Here is an 18,094-nt window from a genome sequence, read left to right on the forward strand (position 1 = left end):
TACAGGGAGCCATTGGAGTAGTTGGACTGACAAAGTATTAGAGAGCAAGGCCTACAGGGAGCCATTGGAGTAGTTGGACTGACAAAGTATAAGAGAGCAAGGCCTACAGGGAGCCATTGGAGTAGTTGGACTGACAAAGTATTAGAGAGCAAGGCCTACAGGGAGCCATTGGAGTAGTTGGACTGACAAAGTATAAGATAGCAAGGCCTACAGGGAGCCATTGGAGTAGTTGGACTGACAAAGTATAAGAGAGCAAGGCCTACAGGGAGCCATTGGAGTAGTTGGACTGACAAAGTATTAGAGAGCAAGGCCTACAGGGAGCCATTGGAGTAGTTGGACTGACAAAGTATTAGAGAGTAAGGCCTACAGACAGCCATTGGAGTAGTTGGACCGGCAAAATATAAGTGAGCAAGGCCTACAGGGAGCCATTGGAGTAGTTGGACGGGCAAAGTATTAGAGAGCAAGGCCTACAGGGAGCCATTGGAGTAGTTGGACTGACAAAGTATAAGAGAGCAAGGCCTACAGGGAGCCATTGGAGTAGTTGGACTGACAAAGTATAAGAGAGCAAGGCCTACAGGGAGCCATTGGAGTAGTTGGACTGACAAAGTATAAGAGAGCAAGGCCTACAGGGAGCCATTGGAGTAGTTGGACTGACAAAGTATTAGAGAGTACGGCCTACAGGGAGCCATTGGAGTAGTTGGACCGGCAAAGTATTAGAGAGTACGGCCTACAGGGAGCCATTGCAGTAGTTGGACCGGCAAAGTATAAGAGAGCAAGGCCTACAGGGAGCCATTGCAGTAGTTGGACCGGCAAAGTATAAGAAAGCAAGGCCTACAGGCAGCCAACGCAGTTGTTGGACTGGTACAGTATTACAGAACAAGGCTTACAGGCAGCCAATGACGTAGAGAGGATGGCCCATGAGAAGCTTATGCAGAAGTTAGACTGGTAAATAATTAGACGGAATGATATACTAGAAGCCATTGCAGTAGTTTGATTGGGAAGGTATTAGAAAGGAAGGCCTACAGGGAGCAATTGCAGCATTATTAGGATGTTGTAAGACACATAATCTTTGCCAAGTATGAAATTGAGATCTGCAGGAAAATATTGATGCACTCAATCTTAGACCGATGCACATGGGTAGCTTGCATTTTAGTAAGAACATTTGAGCTCACTCTAATACTAACAAGGAATTGGATAGTGTATTCCATACCATGCATGGATTTTCAAACTTGAGCTCTAAATTTAAGAAATGACAATATTAATTATCAATCTTAGCAAATTTACACGAATTTACTTAGAGCTTTGAATTATTTTTTTTCCATAAATTTAAAGATGTGTTTTAAAACATGCCAGTTTGACTATCAATTTAACATCTTCAAATTATCTGTTTTTTGGAGAGAAAAAAAATCCCAAATCCCATGCATTCCCAAAACTTGAACATCATGCAGGTTAGGGGGTGGGTTATATCATAATATTGTAGAGCTTCATGATATCATTTCAGCAGGTCTTCCACACCACCAGCCTGGGGGTAAGCATTGTCAACCATATATGAACTTACATCTGAACTTACCCCTGGAATTTTGGGAAACATCAAAAATGCAGCCTACGAAAAGAGGAGAAACCAAAGATTTAGATTTGATGCGTCATCAAAAACATACGATGCGATTGTGGTTTTGTATGAATTATGAAAGATTATTATGATGGGTCCAAATTTTGGAAATTGGAAAATGACAGAACAATGACAGACACTTTAATTAGAAGATCAGGCTCTGTTTTCTCTCTGTTACCATCTTACGACTGATCTTGATGTAAGGAGTAGAATCTGGATAGGGATAATGACAATTCTGAATACCGGTCAATCACTTATTTCAGGAAAATTCAAATATTCATAAAAAAATATCTTCCACAGAAGTTAAGCTTCGTTCTGATGGACAACAAGAGCGCCACAAACAAATAAATGCAAACGCTAATGTCTGTTTTGTTTACTTTCAGTCAAAAAGACAGCTTAACTCAGTTTAATATTACCCATACGAAAAGGCTGAGTTACAGGCTTCCATTGATATGCTAGTATTATCTCAGGAACATTTGTACCAAATTTCAATTAAATATGGTATTTCAGTTATGTTTTCATTTATGGCAAAGAATTCCACAACAAAGCCAAGGACTTACACAAAGGCTATCAAAATGCCTCTTTTTTAAAAATAAATAAATAGACAAGATAGAAGCTAACAGCCCTAATGCATAATCGATTCCATTTCTTTCAATAAATGTTTCAGTATTATAAATTTTATACTGTATCTCAGATTTATTACATCTACATCAAACAGCATTTCTTAATGTTTTCAATAGATATTAACAAGATGAAACTAACAATTGCTGCCGGGCATCAGCCATGTATTTGCATGTATTTATGATTTCCCGGTGAAATAAGATATTCCTGCACATGTCAGCATGTTGATCAAATTTCGTTTGGTAATATTTGTTTTAGATTATTTCCTATTCAAGCCTGCAATAATGGTCACAAATGCACTTTTGCATGATGATTCAAAGTCTGGTGAGTTGTCTTGCAACATAATTGACTGCATGTTCTATAATGCCCAGATGGAAGAAAACTTATATTTATATAAAAAACATGAAAAGTTATCAATTTATATGAAATTTAAGTGTTTTATAGAAGATCCTCTAAATTGTGTCTGCATGAGTGGCAATATACTGCCTTTAAAGTGTTATAATTATTAAAAGAAACTTGGACAGTGCTCAGCAATGGCTGAAAGGAAAAATAATGTTTGTATAAAATCATTCTAAAAGATTTATAAAAGAAACATGAAACTCTTGTTTTTCTTCAAGACAAAAAAGATTGAAGAAGCGTGTGGCAGTGCAATATGCCTGCACTAATATGGTTGTTTTCCACTTGACACCGCTTTTAACAAATGTTTTAAGCTGAGCCTGCATCTTAGTTTAAACTTGTTTTATTTCATGATTGTGAAGAGAGTAATGTTAAGTTATGCTTAGAGTCTGGGTGTGGTGTTGTGTTGTAGGGGAATCAGGTGTAACCCATGTCCATCTTCGTGACCACAAACCAAACTGAACAGGCCAGGGATCGAACACCTAAACACCTGCCTGGCCAGGAAGCAAGTGTAACAATTGCACTTACTAGACAACCCTTAAGCATGGGACATGATAAATATGTCTGTATGCAAACTATCATGTGTATTAAGTTCCATGTTATTGCTGAGTAATGACTATCATTCAGGTTTCTCATGATGGTGCCAATACTTGGCAACAACGACACCAATGCCATGACAAAACGTTCCTTGATTTTTAAAAACAATCAGTCAATCAGTTAAGTTTTATCTGAACTAAAAAAAAAATAAAATACACTTTGTGCAAATATTAAATTGAGTTTCATGTTTCCGAAATGCTGATTATATTCCAAGCAAAGTGTGTGTAAATTTATAATAATAAAAGTGAACTTTTTCTGAAAAATAAATTGTGTCATTAATTAATGTTAGTTTAATCAGCCAAACAGCTGGGGCATGGTTCAGGTTAGTTTAAATAGTTACCCTATGTTTCACATAAATCTAGTCAAATAGTCACATTCAAAATGGTTGACAACACTTCCAGGTGGAAACATGCTGATTTTTGCCATTTCCTGTTTTCACATTGTTAAAAAGGCCAAAATGGGGCAAAGCATTAACCGCCAGGTTGACTTAGTCTTTTTTCACATTGACAAAGATCTGTCAAGACATAAAAAAGTAAAATAGCAGAAATCAGCCACCATATATGATTTATCAAATATAGATTCACCTACCCCAACCGTTCAAGACTAATTTAACTACACTGAAGCTAAATGATAAAAATAAACATTACTGGAACAATAATAAAATACACAAGATATCAACAATAGAAAGTGGATGTTTGTATTAGTAAAATTCCTAGATGATCTTACCAGCTTTTCTATTTCTTCTTTCACCGATCTCTCCTGCAAGAAAATCCTATATATTAAGTATTTCAAAAATTCAAAAATAGAATCCATTACAAGTTCCATAGAACCAAAGCTTTCATTATAATTTCCTTCAGCCATAATTGATCATAATCACAAAACAGTTCTATTTTCAATACTTGTCCGTTCTGCATATCTCCGTTGCAAGTTTGATACTGCCAATAGGTGTTCGTCACACATCTTTATATTCGCAGAAAAGTACAATTCTTGATTTTCTTCCAATGAAAGCCTTGATAAGGTATACATATAAATTAATATAGTGCATCCAATTCCGAATAAGGAACTTACATTATCACTGTTTATACCAAACTTCGCCAGACTAATACGTTTTTTATTTTTTACCATAGAATACCATTTACGACATAAAGGGTCGGCTGGATTAATGAAAACTGCTAACAAGTACATATTAGCTGCGTCCGAGTACATATTAGGTGCATTTCTCTATAAATGACAACATGGCTTCTTAATTTACTTGGAAAAAATAATTACACTGTCGAATAAGAGCTTAAATAACGAAAACAATCAGACATTGGAATGACATAAATGAGGCTGTAACCCTTCCTGTTTTGGTGGGCCAAGCTCAGGCATCAATTAACTAACTGTTTGTATGCAGTTACCCTACCCACAATTTTTGGGAGGGTAGGAAGAAAGTGTTTTTTTCTCGTAGTATGCACCAAACTTTGTTGATTTTTTTGTGATTTGCTTACAGTATATTAACCTTTAACATCTATTATAAATGTTTGTCTGGAAGAAAGGCAGAAACCAAGAAATATTCTGATGAAATGAGCTTCCTCCGGTATGCTTTATGTACTGCATGTCCATTTACATGACCAAACTTATCTTTATACAAGAACCTGAAGTACATCATTATTTTTTTTTTAATTGAATCACCAACATATTTTATGTTGACAACAATTTCATAAACTTTGATTTTACATACTTTTAGGAACAAACAAACTCCAAACACCAACTGGCAGGTACATATATAAATATATATACTATTGGTCCATAATTTAGTAAACCATAGTCTAAAATAATTCATTTTGCATTAGCATAACTAAATCTTTTGGCAAAATAAAGAATGTTTTGAGAGTTTTTTAAATCATTATTAACACTAGAGCTCTAATTTACATTTGGATGATGTTTTATCATTGAAACACGCTTATGTTTAACATTTTAAATAAATGATGTTGGACCCTGTAAAACATTAATGAGTCCCTTCTCAGTTTCATTGCTCTATATTTAAGTAAGTAACTTTCAGATTGTTTTTTTTTAAAGAATCTTACCCTTTTACCCAGCAATATCTTCAGAACCATAATTTTATTCCATAGAAAACTGATTTCATTGTTATGTTTGCTTTTCATTTTTCAAACATTGTTTTTACTTAATTGACATAATGCTTTACAATATTCCAGCCTCACTATCAATGATTGTCCAAAATCAATGTATTATCAATTTTATAGGTTTTTTGCTTTTAAAGAAGCATTCCCTGGATTTTTGTCTTCTTGTGTGGAGAATTTCCCACAAAGCGTCAAGAAAGTGGATACCATGCTATCGAAGTTATCAAGTCACATTTTCTGTGGTATAATTGGGTAATTATATTGCATCTTTCCAATAATCCAAATTCCTCTGCAAATATCAACATCTCATAATAATGTGCCTTTCTATTCAATGTGCACTTTGATAGAATATCTTTTGTGCAATGTTTATACAAGCAAGTTCCAGGAAAGAAATGCTGGTCATTATTTACTGTTTTATGAATTTGTTAATTATGCTGCATGGGTCGGTATTCATAACACATATTAAGTCACTTTTCTAACTTAAGTCACTTTCCTAATTTAAGTATCTCACTTAAGTCATATGATATACTCAATAAATTCTGAAATACTTTATTTTCACTGACTTTTTAACAAGAGGGCCATAATGGTCCTAAATTGCTCACCTGAGTGAAAGTTTTAAAACTTTGTAACACTTTGTTACACACCAAATATCTTAGCTCTTGACCTTCCAGTTCCAAACAGTTTTTCCTTTTATGTCTCTGTGTAACAGAGGTGACCCTCAGGGTGGGGCCAATTTTGAACCCAAGGGTATAATTTGAACAGTTGTATCATTTGTTAGAGGACCATTAGACAATGCTACACCTCAAATATCTAAGCTTGACATTTGTTTTCAAAACTGTACACATTTCACTGCTGAAGCTTATGAAAATAAGAAAGTAGGTCAAAAGTCACCTGTCAATATCAGTAATGGTATTTGTTTTCAGAAATGCTTTTACCCCAGGGGCATAATTTGACCAAACTTGATAGTGGACCATCATAATTTTAAGATGCTACATACCAAATATCAAGGGTATGGCCCATACCCTTGATATTTGGTATGTAGCATCTTAAAATTACCGTATGGGCCTAACAGTTTCAGACAAGAATTTTTTCAAAGATATCCCTAAATATATCAATGTTAAAAGGGTGACCCACAGGGCAGGGCCAGTTTTGACCTAATTTGAACAAACGTGGTAGAGGGCCACTATATGATGCTACATGCACAATTTAAATGGTCTCAGAGCCAAGCCGTTTCAGACAAAGAGATTTTCAAAAAAGTTGCTTTAGTAAATAAGTTTATAGGAAACTTGTCCCTGCAGGAACCTTGGGACAGGACCGTTATATAATGTTACATACCAAATATCTTGGGCCTGGCCCAGCTGTTTTGAACAAGAAGATTTTCGAAAATTTGCATATATATCTATATTACGCCTCCAATATGAATGACGCAATGCCATTGGTCCAGAACTGGTCACGCAGTGACCCCATAATTTTCCATTTTGGGTCACCAAATTTATATCCTACCAAAATGGCGTCTATTTTCCGATTCTGATGAATAAATGAAACATTTAAACATGTAAACAGGTTGTCAACATGATATATACGTTACAGGTTTAGTAGGTCACCCGATATGGGATATACCGGGCTCAGGAAACAAAATTCAGTTTCAAGCTGCGCTCTCACCTGATATGGTTTCCTTTGCGCCGTATCTCCAATATCGGGTCATCTACTAAAGCCATAACTTATATTATGTAGAACAGGTGAACACAGGGGCATAATTTGAAACAATATTGGTAGAGGACCATGTTACTATGGTAGAGGACAATGACAATTTTACACACTACATATCTAAGCTCTAGGCCTTACGGTTTTTGTCAGGAAGATTTTCATTTGCCTTAGAAACCAGAGCACTGCAAGGAATTGATTTCTTTGACCAGTTTTGAAGGTCACAACCCAAGGAACATCTCTGTGATTTTTTTTCAAAATTGTCAAAGTGGTTAGGAAGTAGATATTGTTTAAAGCAATTGATGACGGGCAACTCATGACAGACGACGCATGACAGACACCGATCACAGTAGTGACCTTAATCACTTCCTGCTCAAGTGAGCTAAAAATACATACTTTGATGTAAAAAACACTTAAACTTTTCTGTATATTTGCCTATGGAAATGCTAAGAAATCAACTTAAATTAGGACACTATTTAAGTTGTTTAATAAATACAGCCCTACTGCTTCTCCCCATTCTGCCAACATAAAAGTAAAATACATTATGATATGAAAGTCATATATGTCACTGTCCCTATGGTAACATTGGTTTTGAGGCAGAAAAATATTGACAGTCAGTCAGCCATGTTTGATAAAGCAATTTGATTTCGAACAAAACTGAAAGGCTATGTTGATTTTCTGTCAAATTCTTATCACTAAAATGTTCATGTTTCCAATAAATAAGCAAGATTCCATAAACAGACTTGATATATTTTTATGAAGCATAGGTGCCAGGAAATCTGTCAGAGAACTATAGCCGCCAGGAACTCTGTAGAAAACCATAGCTGCCAGGGACTCTGTAAAAGAACTATAGCTGCCAGGGACCCTGTAAGAGAACCAGAGCTGCCAGGGACCCTGTAAGAGAACCATAGTTGCCAGGGACCATGTAAGAGAACCATAGCTGCCGGGAACTCTGTAAAAGAACCATAGCTGCCAGGGAATCTGTAAGAGAACCATAACTGCCAGGGACTCTGTAAAAGAACTATAGCTGCCAGGGACCCTGTAAGAGAACCATAGCTGCCAGGGACCATGTAAGAGAACCATAGTTGCCAGGGACCATGTAAGAGAACCATAGTTGCCAGGGACCATGTTAGAGAACCATAGCTGCCAGGGACCATGTAAGGGAACCATAGCTGCCAGGGACCATGTAAGGGAACCATAGCTGCCAGGGACCCTGTAAGAGAACCATAGCTGCCAGGGACCATGTAAGGGAACCATAGCTGCCAGGGACCCTGTAAGAGAACCATAGCTGCCAGGGACCATGTAAGGGAACCATAGCTGCCAGGGACCATGTAAGAGAACCATAGTTGCCAGGGACCCTGTAAGAGAACCATAGCTGCCAGGGACCATGTAAGGGAACCATAGCTGCCAGGGACCATGTAAGAGAACCATAGTTGCCAGGGACCATGTAAGAGAACCATAGTTGCCAGGGACCATGTAAGAGAACCATAGCTGCCAGGGACCCTGTAAAAGAACCATAGCTGCCAGGGACCCTGTAAAAGAACCATAGCTGCCAAGGAATCTGTAAGAGAACCATAGCTGCCAGGGACCATGTAAGGGAACCATAGCTGTCAGGGACCATATAAGGGAACCATAACTGCCAGGGACTCTGTAAAAGAACTATAGCTGCCAGGGAATCTGTAAGAGAACCATAGCTGCCAGGGAATCTGTTGGAGAACCATAGCTGCCAGGGAATCTGCAAGAGAACCATAGCTGCCAGGGACCATATAAGGGGACCAAAGCTGCCAGGGATCCTGTAAGAGAACCATAGTTGCAACAGACTCTGTAAGAGAACCATAGCTGCCAGGGACTCTGTAAGAGAACCATAGCTGCCAGGGACTCTGTAAGAGAACCATAGCTGCCAGGGACTCTGTAAGGGAACCATAGCTGCCAGGGACTCTGTAAGGGAACCATAGCTGCCAGGGACCCTGTAAGAGAACCATAGTTGCCAGGGACTCTGTAAGGGAACCATAGCTGCCAGGGACCCTGTAAGAGAACAATAGTTGCCAGGGAATCTGTAAGAGAACTATAGCTGCCAGGGACTCTGTAAGAGAACCATAGCTGCCAGGGACTCTGTAAGAGAACCATAGCTGCCAGGGACTCTGTAAGAGAACCATAGCTGCCAGGGAATCTGTACGAGAACCATAGCTGCCAGGGACTCTGTAAGAGAACCATAGCTGCCAGGGAATCTGTAAGAGAACTATAACTGCCAGGGACCCTGTAAAAGAACCATAATTGCCAGGGACCCTGTAAGAGAACCATAGCTGCCAGTGACCCTGTAAGAGAACCATAGCTGCCAGGGACCCTGTAAGAGAACCATAGCTGCCATGGAATCTGTAAGAGAACCATAGCTGCCAGGGTCCTTATAAGGGAACCAAAGCTGCCAGGGACCCTGTAAGGGGACCATAGCTGCCAGGGACCATGTAAGAGAACCATAGCTGCCAGGGACAAGGTAAGAGAACCATAGCTGCCAGGGAATCTGTAAGAGAACCATAGCTGCCAGGGACCATATAAGGGGACCATAGCTGCCAGGGACCATGTAAGAGAACCATAGCTGCCAGGGACCATGTAAGGGGACCATAGCTGCCAGAGACCATGTAAGAGAACCATAGCTGCCAGGGACCATGTAAGGGAACCATAGCTGCCAGGGACTAAACAATTATCTATTTTCTTAGAATATTCAGATGAGTTTCCATACTTGAATATTTTGACAATCATCACCTTAGCTACACATAATCATGCATTTTATGTCCAGTGGACAGACTGTACAATCCGTTCGACAGGGTCAAGCGTTAAGGACACTATATTTGTTTTTTTTCAAAATTTGGGACTTTTTACACAGTTCGAAGAATTCTAAAAGAAGTTATCTTTTATGATATTCATAATGAAAAAAGCTTTTTATTTTGTGAAATTGAGTTTCTTTAAGTCAGTAATTAAGCTAATTGAATCATTTATATAAAATCTCAGACAAATTTTTATGAAACCTACATAGACTTTAAAAGATAATCTGACAAGACTGCGCTTGTTAAAACATTAGGCAAAACCTCACAAAAAAATAATGCCTTAAAAAAGATGTTACCAGTCAGAAAATCTGTTCCGAGCAATTTAGCAAGTCTGGCAAAGTTTGGTGACATATTAACCTGTAAATTGGAAACAAGCTACATTTGTATCTAACATGATGTCTTAGAAATATTCTGTCAGCACACTGATACACCTGTAATGTAAGAAAACATTAGATTCGTTACACAACAGGAGGCTGAATAATGCACAATCCAAATTCAGGCCCCAATTTCTCTAATCTTCTTATTCCTAACATGCTTAGTAGCTTATTTCCGTAAGCCAAATTTCTTCCTTAATTATGATTTTTCTAAATAGAACATAGTCTATGTTGGTAGCGATAAAGATATTTTCCTTCTGAAAATGTTTAGAATGTGAGTATTGCACAAATTATTCCAAAATAAAGAATGAGCTTAGCTTAATCCTATAATAAGGGACTTTAGATGTTTCGAGAAATTGGGGCCAGATGATGTAGGGCGTGTACCACAAATATGAAGGCACTTCATTTAAAAGATCACTTTCCTCTATGTTTGATTTTCTGTAAATGTTGAATATTAAACTCCTCTATTGAATTGTGCCACAGATCCAAAACCCCTGAATAAAGAGATACAAGCAAAAAACAAATACATGCAACAAACATGTTATTTTTCTAACTTACAACAATCATTCAACCTATATTCTACGCAGTGATCTCCCTTGATGAGTAGAAAAGATCTTTGTCAACGGGTAGAAAATAAGTAATAAATACAGTACTCATTTTTTCTTTAAAAGTGTCCTCTTACAGATGTAAGAAACCATTTCGCTAGGACGAACACCAATTTTGTCAATGACAGTCATGGCCTTTTTGAATACAATGTATCTGCTAGTGGGATTACTCAAAATTCTGGTGCACGGTCCGCTTACAACCATGAGAAGACACTTTTTAACAGCTCCGCTGGGTGTTTAGTCGTATAAAAATGCATTACAGTTATATTGCTTATGAGAAATGAACGCAGTCACATGATTATGACCATGATCACGTCATGTGATTGACAGCAGTTATTACGTGACAGCAGAGGGAAGTAACTGCCGTGTGGAGTCTGATAATAAACATGTTATATATATATATTGAATTACTAACTACCATACTAGTAAGACATTCGAATCTCCTCAGCCATTTTCCATCGAGAACAACCTGGGATGTATGTCGGTACATCAGTAAAAGTAGTTCGTAAAATTTTAAAAAACAGTATTAATTAATTGTAGTGTTTTAACTTGTATTTTGTATATCTAAGTTTAAACTGAATGCAAGAGAATTGTATTAACTTATAAACAATTAAGATAATTAAGAGTAATGTCATGAAGGTTAACTGCTAAACTGAAATTACTACGCCATCTTCTTGCAGCGTAGTTAAAAGTAGAGACTTCTCACATGTAAACTGTCCAGATAAATCCAAGGTTGTTTTCGATGTAAAATGGCAGAGGAAATCCCAATGACTTACTACAATTGTTGGAGTAAATTTATTCTCACCTGCGCTACTTTTTCCGATACATTATGTTTCATATTCTGAACTCCGGGAAATAACAGCCCCTTCGAGTTCTGGTTAATTCCGTCCAGCGCTTTGAGTTTTTCAGCTTCAGATAAATCTACCTGGCTATCTTGCAGAGTTCGTGTTCGGAACTTCGTTAACTCCGAGTCACTAGAGGCTTGATTCATCTGGTTGGGCTTCACATGGTTACTCACCACTGTAATAGTGTAATGTAGCCTTTTAAAAAAAAAAGAATATTACCCACCACTGTAATAGTGTAATGTAGCCTTTCAAGAAAACGAATATTACCCACCACTGTAATAGTGTAATGTAGCCTTCCAAGAAAACGAATATTACCCACCACTGTAATAGTGTATGTAGCTTTTCAGTAAATTTAAAACTTATTTAATTCTGATTTGATGGAAATTACGCATGTTGAATTCTTGTATGACTAGATATGCAAATTTCTATAAATTGTTTTAACTTATAATAACTTTATATCTAAATCAATGAGCTTTGTCTTCTAAAAGCAATATTGATATAAACTGCATTTAAATTCAAACTTATATCAGATCTGAAGTTACATTGTGAATAAAGTGAAGACCACTTCAGTATATAAAGGTAAAGTGATGAAACTATTGTTTATTAGAAAGAGGCAATGTGTTATTTATTGGATAGTTATTCTGATTCGGTAATGTTAGTCGACATATGTATTAAGGGAGGCAAATCTATATGATTGGAATATAAGTATTCCTCAGAGTTAGCAAACATGCATAAATATAATGTTAACCAGCTTCTTTCTTTGCCAAGTGGCTAAACTCAACAAAAAATTATGCCAAGTGTGATGAGTCTTTGGTTGGACCCATTTGCAGAAATAATAGGGGTTTCCAATGAAACAATACATGAATGTGAATTTTAAAAAATATGTATTTTCACCATGCTCTCTGATACTGACAATCAAATAATATTTCAATAAACAAACACCAGGATTTTATTTTGTAAATACATAAAAGCACTTTGTTGATTAATCCAATGGATCCAAATGAAAAACAAGAAGCAAAACACCTAAAAATCGTAATACGGTAATACTGCGGTCGATCGAACAAGCTGTCGTTCGAGAACCGGCGTTCCCTCGAGGACGGAGCTTGGTCCCAAACATTTTTTCCTTCTATTTTCATATAAATTATACCTACGCTGCATCGAAACCTAATTATGTCGAGGAGTCGAGCAAAATAGTTGGTCCCAAGTATACAAATCATGCACAAAACTTATGGCTCCCTCGAGGTCATAATTTCACACTTTTTCCCGAACACGTGTTCCAAAATAAATAAACAATTGCTAGGTGTTCGCAAGTTGTAAAAATTGCAATGACAGTTGAAAGGCAATTGATAAGGTGTGAAAAACCGTTAACAGTGTTTACGCATGACCGATAGTAGTAGATAAGGGCATTTGAGAAGATAATTATGAGAAGCTAATTGTGAGAAATGTAAATGAGTTATGAAAATATAAGTAAAACACTACCATATCGATTTAACAGTTTCGCGAAACCAACAAGATGCGCAAATCAACAATCCTTGATTTTGCGAAACTTAAATCTGACTAATGCCATAATATGTATTGTCATTTAAATGTTGCTTGTTCGGAAAATGTGTTTTTTGTTAAAATAAACATTTCTATTTATTCATATATTGTTGTTTCTTTTGCATTTTACATTTAGTTTACGACAGCCTTTGGACATATGAGCAATTTACACAAAATGGTGTCTTAGTAAACAGTTGGTTTGACGACTTCAAACTTCAAATTCACCGAAAGATTTCGTAACAGACTGGAAAATTGAAATTCGGGTCGTTCGAAACATCGGTTTCCTCGAGGTTTCAGCTCGGTCCCCAGCGTCCTCGAGCGATCGCAGTTTTACTGTAATTGCTATAATGACTGTTCAATTGATCAGTTACCAGTTGTCAAACAATCAGTTGACCAATCAGTTTACCAATAATGTGATTGCAGTTTGTGAATAAACTAGAATTCTGCAATATCATGTGTTGCCTATCGAGACCTCCTGTATTTAATCTAATCAACGTTACCATGACCATGACCTTTGAAGAAAATCAAAAGGGGTCATGTACTGATCATGATCATACCAAATTTGAAGACAATACATCAAGTCATTCAAAAGTAATTGCTTGGATACGAAATTGAGACGACGGGACGACATTACACAGCCACCAGACAAAGTAGTCCCTATGTGTTGGCCATGCTTAACATATGCAAGAAAACAAGAGCACATGGGTGCAATATCCAATGAATTAACTAAAAAATCTCGGCAAAATCATCAGTTGAATTGTGGCAACTGGTTAAATCACATGCTGGTTAAATAAGATTTAACATTCTAGCACACATGCAAGTAAACATACATTAAACTACTCATCAGTAATGTATTATTTATGAATTTTGGATGTATGTATCATTGAAACATATGTATAACAAAAGTGCTAGTTGGCATACACAAGTGCTCCATGTTAATCATTTACCATTAAAGTGAATGCTACAAAAAAAAATAAAGTCTTGGTTATATTTTTATTAAATTTGCAATGCACCTTTCTTTTAAAATGTGAAATTAGTGTATAGGTGTAAAAGGTGCCATAAGCAAGCGAAACAGTTGTCGTGAATGACGGAAACTATTGAATGAAATAATTAAAGGAAAGAAAATAAATAAAAGGAAAGAAAATAAATTAAAGGAACGAAACCGAACATGACCTAAATGACTCACTTGAATGGTTTACGGTTTGAGATCGCGGTCGGATATCTACAGATAACCTATAATATGAATCTGGAAGGAAAGCAAACTATGACATAATAGTAGGCTTCTACATACTACTTAAAGAAAACTATGTTGTTACAATAAATGTTTATAGTAAAGCAAAGATCATACATCTGAATGCTCTAGGTAAAGTAAGATACTGTACAACATAATGCTAAGTATGTTACGTTATAAGTCTATAAGATAATGCTCATAGTAAAGCATGTTGCAGCACAACTTAATGTTCATATAAAAAATGTTGCATTTTATTTAACATTATATTTATGCATCTTTGCAACTTTATCCTCATAAAAAATATATTGCAATACAACATAATGCTCATAGAACAGTAGGTTACATTTCAATCTAATGGCCATTTCAGTACAATTTGCTCATAGATAAACATATTGCAGTACAACATAATGCTCATAAAAAGATATGTTGCAGGACAACATAATACTGAAAGGAAAGATATGTTGCAGTACAACATAATGCTCATAGAAAGATATGTTGCAGTACAACATAATGCTCATAGAAAAATATGTTGCAATACAACATAATGCTCATAGGGAAAGTATGTTGCAATACAACATAATGTTGATAGGAAAAGTATGTTGCAGTACAACATAATGCTCATAGAAAAGTATGTTGCAGTACAACATAATGCTGATTAGAAAGTATGTTGAAGTACAACATAATGCTGATTGGAAAGTATGTTGAAGTAAAAAAATAATGCTGATTGGAAAGTATGTTGCATTACAACATAATGCTCATAGAAAGATATGTTGCAGTACAACATAATGCTCATAGAAAAATATGTTGCAGTACAACATAATGCTCATAGATAAAGTATGTTGCAATACAATATAATGTTGATAGGGAAAGTATGTTGAAGTACAACATAATGCTCATAGAAAAGTATGTTGCAGTACAACATAATGCTGATTAGAAAGTATGTTGAAGTACAACATAATGCTGATTGGAAAGTATGTTGAAGTAAAAAAAATAATGCTGATTGGAAAGTATGTTGCATTACAACATAATGCTCATAGGAAAGTATGTTGCAGTACAACATAATGCTCATAGGAAAGTATGTTGGAGTACAACATAATGCTGATAGGAAAGTATGTTTCAGTACAACACAATGCTGATAATATTGTATGTTGCAGTATAACATAATGCTATTAGGAAAGTATGTTGCAAAACAACATAATGCTAATAGGAAAGTATGTTGCAGTACATCATAATGCTGATAGGAAAGTATGTTGCAAAACAACATAATGCTGATAGGAAAGTATGTTTCAGTACAACATAATGCTGATAGGAAAGTATGTTGCAGTACAACATAATGCTGATAGGAAAGTATGTTGCAGAACAACATAATGCTGATATAAAAGTATGTTGCAAAACAACATAATGCTGATAGGAAAGTATGTTTCAGTACAACTTTATGCTCATAGAAAATATGTTATAATATATCTTTATGCTCTTAAAAAAATAAATTGAAAAACAACACAATCAAATGCTTCAAGAGAAAGTATGTTGCATTATTTACTTAATGCTCATAGGAAAATATGGTGCAGTTTAACAAAATGATGATTAAAAAGTATGTTACAGTACAACATAAAGCTAAAATGGAAAGTATGCTGCAGTACAATACAATGTTCATAGAAAAGCCAGTTATATTTTAACTTAATGCTCATATGAGAGTAGGGTACATATTTGTTCATTACAGTACAACATTATGCTCATTAAAAATATGTTTAAGTAGAACAAAATGCTCTGAGAAAGATAAAATACAACATAACCCTCATAGAACTAGAACTCCGCGAGTCAGATGTGTCGCCTGACGAATTATTTACTGTCGACATTATAGCTGTTAGATTGGCATTTTATTCATTTATAGACAATGATGTTGCCATTTAACTTTCAAGTGTAGGTGGCATTTGATTGTTTACGAGATATGCCACGGACAAAACCTAAGCAAGAAAATTAACAAAGGGCAATAACTCTAAAAATATGGCAGCAAGAGTAACGGTTCTTGTGCACTGCACTTGCCCTCAATGAGATCTATCTAGCTATGAAGTTTCAAGTTGATACCTCTTATATTCTTCAAGATATGCCCCGGACAAAACTAACAAAGGGCAATAACTCTAAAAATATGGCAGCAAGAGTTACGGTTCTTGTGCACTGCACTTGCCCTCAATGAGATCTATCTAGCTATGAAGTTTCAAGTTGATACCTCTTATATTCTTCAAGATATGCCCCGGACAAAACTTTAAGCATGAAAATTAACAAAGGGCAATAACTTTAAAACTAAGAAAGCAAGAGTTACTTTTATTGTGCACTGCACTTGCCCTCCATGAGATCTATCTACATATGAAGTTTCAAGTTGATAACTCTTATATTCTACAAGATATGCCCCGGACAAAACTTTAAGCATGAAAAGTAACAAACAGCAATAACTCTAAAAATATGGAAGCAAGAGTAACAGCTCATGTGCATTGCACTTGCCCTCAATTAGATCTATCTACATATGAAATTTCAAGTTGATACCACTAATAGTTTAGGAGATATACCCCGGACAAGCGAAAATGGGACGCGGACGCCGCCACTGACGACAAAAGTAACCCCTATATGTCGTCTTTTCAGGCGACACAAAAAGCATGGTGTAGTACAATTTAATGCTCAGAAATAAAATGTAACCGGAAAGTATGCTGCAATACAACTAACAGATCAAAGTAAAGTATGTTGTTGTTCAACTAAATGCTCATAGGACTAGTATATCACAGTGCAACTTAGTGTTTATAGAAAGCTACTTTGCAATACAAATTAATGCTAATAGGGAAAGAATGTTGCAGATTAACTTAAAGCTTATAGGAAAGTATGTTGCAGAATAACTTAGTGCTCATTAAAGGTATGTTTCAGTTCAACTTATTGCTTATAGGGAACATATGTTGCAGTTCAACTAAATATCCATAGTGAAAGTATGTTGCAGTTCAAATTAATGCTCACAGTGAAAGTATGTTGCATTTCAACTTTATGCTCATGGGGAAAGTATGTTGCAGTTCAATTTCATGCTCATGGGGAAAGTATGTTGCAGTTCAATTTTATACTCATAGGAAAAGTATGTTGCAGTTCAACTCAATGCTCATGAGGAAAGTATGTTGCAGTTCAACTCAAAGCTCATAGCGAAAGTATGTTGCAGTTCACTTTTATGCTCATGGGGAAAGTATGATCCAGTTGAACTAAATCCTTATCGGGAAAATATGTTTCAATTCAACATAATGCTCATAGTGAAAGTAAGTTGCAGTTCAACTTGATGCTCATGGGTAATGTATGTTGAAGTTCAATTTCATGCTCATGGGGAAAGTATGTTGCAGTTCAACTTTATGCTCATAGTGAAAGTATGTTGCAGTTCAACTCAAAGCTCATAGGGAAAGTATGTTGCAGTTCAACTCAAAGCTCATAGGAAAAGTATGTTGCAGTTCAACTCAAAGCTCATAGGGAATGTATGTTGCAGTACAACTCAATGCTCATAGGAAAATTATGTTGCAGTTCAACTAAATGCTCATAGGGAAAGTATGTTTCAGTTCAACTCAATGCTCATAGTGAATGTATGTTGCAGTTCAACTCAATGCTCATG

General features: G+C 36.1%; 1 protein-coding gene across 1 annotated transcript in view; it reads right to left on the reverse strand.

The window, feature by feature from the left end:
- Positions 1–18,094, reverse strand: part of LOC128238158 (potassium voltage-gated channel subfamily H member 2-like) — a 171,027-nt gene that overhangs the window by 48,709 nt on the left and 104,224 nt on the right. Inside the window, exons 6-8 of the mRNA XM_052953765.1 lie at positions 14,419–14,478; positions 11,654–11,868; positions 3,950–3,982 (exon numbers count right to left, since the gene is read on the reverse strand). Of these exons, the coding sequence (XP_052809725.1) occupies positions 3,950–3,982; positions 11,654–11,868; positions 14,419–14,478 (308 nt within the window). The remainder of the gene's footprint in view (positions 1–3,949; positions 3,983–11,653; positions 11,869–14,418; positions 14,479–18,094) is intronic.

The sequence above is a fragment of the Mya arenaria genome, chromosome 1 (assembly GCF_026914265.1).
Source record: "Mya arenaria isolate MELC-2E11 chromosome 1, ASM2691426v1".
NCBI classification, from domain to species: Eukaryota; Metazoa; Mollusca; class Bivalvia; order Myida; family Myidae; genus Mya; species Mya arenaria.